The following is a 5453-nucleotide window of genomic DNA, read 5'->3' as shown; positions in this document are numbered from 1 at the left end:
TAATATATGTTTTGGGCCTCGTAAGTCCATAATAGGGACAATTTAACTTTATTTGATTGGTTTTAGATTGGATGAAATTTTATGGCCCGGTTTTACATGTCTATTTTTGTTTAAGTCTGGTAATGCCTCGTACCTTGTCCCAGCATCGGATACGGGTAAGAGGTGTTACATTGAATGTATTTTTGCATAATCTTATCTGGTTTTTATAAAAAAATTGAACTTTTAAATAGTCTTTATTTTTAAATTTTAAGAGTCAAGACTAAATTGATAGAATGTGTAAAATAGATGATTAAATTTATTAAATTTATTATATTTAAGACCTAGTTGATAGGATTTGTAAATATTTGAGTATTAAAAAAAGGTTATGCCAATATTTCGACAATGATTTAATAGAGGAGTGATCAAAATATGAAATTTCGATAATGTTAGTAAAACTTTCCATAGGTCAGGCTGATTTGTGGCCCAATTCTAAAAAATTTCAAGCTTAAGCCCTTTTTGGTCGAGCTTGACTAGCCTAAAAAGTTCATTTTACTATTCAAAAATTAATAAAACATTCAATATATATTTAATTATAAATAGATTTAAATTTAAGATTTTTATTACTCAAATTGAGTTTGCTCTGACCCAGCCTGAGGTGCAAAATATTTGTCCAAACTTTAGTGACAAAAATAGAAAATTTTAAGCTTAAGTGACTAGAATAGAAATATGCTCATAGTTGGGTGACTATTTATAGAATTTACCCAAGGAATCATTAACCCGACCCAGCCGACCCAATTAAAAAAGATCCAACTATATAAAAGTCTAATTTCCGTGTTGCCTCTCAAAACCCTAGAAAATCTTATACTTCCATTTTTCCACTTTCCGACACTTTCTTGGCAGCCAAACACACTAAACCCTCAAGTATATCGTAAAATGGCGAAGAAGAACACGGAGAGGAAAGTAAACGTGTCGGGTAAACCTAAGCACTCGCTAGACGTGAACCGGAGCGATGGCAAGAACAATTCAAGAACCGCCGCCACGGTGCGCCGCCTTAAGATGTACAACACACGGCCCAAGCGTAACGCTAAAGGGAAAATCTTGAGTCATGAGTTTCAGTCTAAAGAACTACCGAATACACGTATCCAACCTGATCGCCGATGGTTCGGTAAGCTTAAGCTCACTTTTTTTTTTTAATTTAAGTTAGTTCCCTTTAGCTGTTAATTTTGTTAACTTATATGGTTTTTTTCTTAGAAATTGGGAATATAAGAAAATTATGTTTTTGAATAATTGAAAACTTTTGTATATTGTTTGATCATGTTAATCAAATAAAGCTAATAAGAATGAGAAAGCAATGCAGAAAAGAGCCTTAACTGAAGTCTTAACTTCATTTAATGGGCTTGGTTTTATTTTTATTACTATTTTTTTGGTCTTGTATGAAGCTTACTTAGTGTAAATATCTTTTCTTTTTTGCAGGGAATACTCGAGTTGTGAATCAAAAGGAGCTAGAATTTTTTCGAGAAGAGCTCCAAAGCCGGATGTCAAGCAATTACAATGTCATTTTGAAGGAGAAGAAATTGCCCTTATCTCTCTTAAAGGACCATGCTAAGGTATGAATTCTTTGGAAGTGAACCCTTTTGGCATTTGGGTTTCAGAATTTGCTATGACTTTTAAGTTAAAACTGAAAAAAAAAACGATACTTCTAATTCTATTGTACTGTTGATTAAAATGTATGTATATGAAGCAAGCTAGAGCTCATCTTCTGGACACAGAGCCTTTCGAGAATGCATTTGGACCTAAGACAAAGAGGAAGCGGCCAAAGCTCCTAGCTGTAGATTATGAGTCTTTACTTAAGAAAGCAGATGGTTCTCAAGGTAAATTATTACTTTTAATATTTTTATTATGAGGATTTTAGTCTTAAAGTGCATCTTACTGTAGTTTAAGCTATGTGTTTCACATTTTGTTTTATCAACTCCGCAGATGCATTTGAGCAGAAGCATGGTGCTTCTACTTCTGCAGAAGCGGGTGAGGCAGATGGGTTCCGTGACTTAGTTCGGCACACTATGTTTGAGAAGGGTCAAAGTAAACGAATATGGGGTGAACTCTACAAAGTAATAGACTCATCAGATGTTGTTGTCCAGGTCAGTCTATGTCCATCTTCTGTTGCTTAGAAACAACAATTCTTTTACCCACTTTCTCTTCTTCCTTGTTACTTCTGTTGAATTTTTGGAACTATTTTATCACCTAAAATTCAGGAAATTTTACTTACGTTACTCGAATTCATTTCCCTGCATACATATGTCAGGCACATGTCAAACACTTTTAAAATAGACCTGGACGTAAAGATATGTTCCTTTCAAAATTTTGAATGTATCTTTGTGAGGCAATACATAACTTCTGCCCCCTCTTTTAAGAGGAAACAGTAGTAGCCTTCGTTTTCTAATTTTCTTTTGCATTACAGGTTTTGGATGCTAGGGACCCACAGGGCACCAGATGTCATCATTTAGAGAGGCATTTGAAAGAGCATTGCAGTCATAAACACATGATTCTTCTGTTAAACAAGGTAAGTTGCATTTTCATGTTGAAGTTTCTCTAATATTGTTGTTATTGTTATTATTATATTTTACTCCATGATGTTTTCTGCAAAACTGCTTGTAAATGCTGGTAATACCTATTTTCAGTGTGATCTTGTTCCTGCTTGGGCTACGAAGGGGTGGCTTAGAGCTCTATCCAAAGAATATCCAACTCTAGCATTCCATGCTAGTGTTAACAAGTCTTTTGGCAAGGTAACTCTAATTCATTTCATATTGTTGTTACATTTAGGATATAGATAGAAAGTGTTTACACCTTCATCTCCTTTGTTTCCTTATTTATGTCTCATGCTGCTAATTTATGGCATTATGGCCCCTCCAACTTATGTGTGGCTTTTTATGTTATGATGTTGCAATTTTTAATCAGAATATGAAATTCTTACCTGTAATTCCTTAGAAATTTGTTCATTGCAGTATATTTAGTTGATTCGATGTTTACCTGTGTTTATTCATTGTTTAGATTTTTGTTTTAGAATTTCTATCAAAATCTGTTTCCATCAAATGTAGGGTTCTCTTTTATCGGTACTAAGACAATTTGCCCGCTTAAAAAGTGACAAGCAAGCAATATCTGTTGGATTTATTGGTTATCCTAACGTTGGCAAGTCTTCAGTTATCAACACACTCCGCACAAAAAATGTAAGTTTTCTTTCTCCTTTTTCGTTCTTTGTTTCATGCACACTATACTTTAAGTTCTGGTAGTCCGGTATTATGGTAATATTAAAATGTAATGTATTTTGTATTCACGTGTTCTTATGCATACATTTATTTTAGGTTCCTTATTTTTAGATTTGTATTGTACCTGACCTTTTGCTGTCATTGCCCCTTAATCGAGAACATTGATCATGTTTCTATTTTGGTACAATGAGAACTTTAATCTGTCAGGCATTCATGTCAATGGTTTGTAATTGGTAATTGGAGTAAATAATGCTCTCTGCTTTTTTAATTCGTTTTCTTCAATTTTCTGAAGGTCTGTAAGGTTGCTCCCATCCCAGGGGAGACTAAGGTTTGGCAGTATATAACACTCACTAAAAGGATTTACTTAATTGACTGCCCCGGAGTTGTTTACCAGAATAGTGACTCAGAAACAGATATTGTGCTGAAGGGTGTGGTATGTTCCTTGCATCTAATTGCTGTTGTTTGTGTCTTCCATCTACATTCATGTCACGGATTCTTAGCATCAAACTCTTGGTTTTTCTAGGTACGCGTCACGAATCTAGAGGATGCTGCTGAACACATTGGAGAAGTTTTAAAGCGTGTCAAAAAAGAGCACTTGGAAAGGGCATACAAGATAAAGGACTGGTGAGTAACTTTGTGGTCATTAGTTCCATAGATTCTTAGTATGGAGCCCATTGTTGTTTGTTTGATATTTGATTTAAATGCAGTTTTTTTAATCACATATGGTGAAAAAAAAGGTTAACTATTGCTTTATCCACCTTTTTTCTTTTATCTGAGGCGTCTTAAAGCCTTCTAAAAGTATGATGGCCTACCTTGGGGCATTTTCGTTAAGTGTTGTGCCCATTTACTACTGTTAAGATGATAGTCATACAACAATGACGTTGCAATTTATTTGTGCTATTTTTGTTGTTTTGCTGTTATCAGGGAAGATGAAAATGACTTCTTAGTTCAGCTATGCCAATCAACTGGTAAACTTTTGAAGGTATGTTTTTAATCTAAAGTTTCAATCCTCATTTAGTAATAACTGTAGTATATAAAGTAAGATTAAATTTCGCGCATTGTAAATGGCTTGTATGTAGGGTGGAGAACCTGATTTGACTACTTGTGCGAAGATGATCCTTCATGACTGGCAGAGAGGTAGAATACCCTTCTTTGTTCCTCCTCCGAAACAAGAAGCTGATGATTCGTCAGATGAACCCACTGTGCATGGGATAGACAAGGATGCCGTGGCTGATAATAATCAAGCTGACGCTGCACTTAAAGCCATTGCAAATGTAATGTTGTTCCAGCAGCAGAAAAGTGTACCTGTTAAAACTGATCTCTTCAGTGACAATGAACTCACCGGTGACGCAACCAACCAGGTACCTGATAGTGATATGGTTGGTGAAGATGGAGCCTGCGATGATGATGATGATGATGATGAGATTGAAGGTAGTAGCTCAGATGAAGCATAGACATTTTGTTTTGGAAAAAGATGGAAGGCTCGATTTTTGGTAGTTAGGGCTTGGTCATTGTAACTGGAATATGTTTTTCTTTTCCCTTCTTAATATGAAAAACATTTGACCAAGTTAAATTAAATTTATGTTTTTTCGTTGTAATTCAAGAAAAGAAAATTTCTTAATATTTTATTATGAGCAATTTGTTTTATCTCAATAAAAAAAATGAAGTAATTGAGAATGGTTCGATTCTCTAGCGTCCATTTGTGATTGTATATTTGTACGTATTAGGGCCTGAAGTGTTAAACGCTTAGCTTCATCGTCCTCTGAACTTTGTGGTTCAATTTGCTATTGCTCATTAATTTCAGCAACCCAAGTAAACATTAAACAATATACAATGTATGCTAAAGTACTATGTTCGGGAGCTATCTTGTCCTGTAATCTTGTTTGAATATGTCAAAAACAATGTCAGAAGCAAAGGGCCGAAAGCCAGTATTTTAAAGAAAATGAAAATCTGGGTACAAGATAGCCAATGAATGAGCTTCTAAAACAAAGCTAACTCAAAGCTAACTTAGTTTCTACTTCACCTGTTCAAATACGGTGGCCTGCTCCGGATTCTTGTCTTCCTGAACATTTTCTTGATTCTTGTCTTCCTGAACATGAACTTAAATTGGACATCGAAGTAAAAGAACCTAATTCGAGGAAGCAAAAAAAAAAAAAAAAAGACCACCATTAATGAGATGAAAAGAACCTCTAATTTATGTTCCATTGCTAA

General features: G+C 34.7%; 1 protein-coding gene across 1 annotated transcript; it reads left to right on the top strand.

Annotated features, from left to right (window-relative positions):
* Window positions 1-754: 754 nt before the first annotated feature.
* On the top strand, window positions 755-4919 carry LOC108489966 (nuclear/nucleolar GTPase 2). Its single transcript, XM_017794737.2, has 11 exons — window positions 755-1144; window positions 1453-1586; window positions 1721-1850; window positions 1957-2117; window positions 2438-2539; window positions 2658-2762; window positions 3075-3203; window positions 3535-3675; window positions 3766-3866; window positions 4167-4224; window positions 4322-4919. The coding sequence occupies exons 1-11, from the start codon at window positions 913-915 to the stop codon at window positions 4694-4696; spliced, it is 1668 nt and encodes a 555-aa protein (XP_017650226.1). The 5' UTR covers window positions 755-912; the 3' UTR covers window positions 4697-4919.
* The last annotated feature ends 534 nt before the right edge of the window (window positions 4920-5453 follow it).

The sequence above is a fragment of the Gossypium arboreum genome, chromosome 5 (assembly GCF_025698485.1).
Source record: "Gossypium arboreum isolate Shixiya-1 chromosome 5, ASM2569848v2, whole genome shotgun sequence".
Taxonomy (NCBI): Eukaryota; Viridiplantae; Streptophyta; class Magnoliopsida; order Malvales; family Malvaceae; genus Gossypium; species Gossypium arboreum.
The sequence above is the reverse complement of the archived record's forward strand: the minus strand, read 5'-3'. Positions and strand labels throughout refer to the sequence as shown.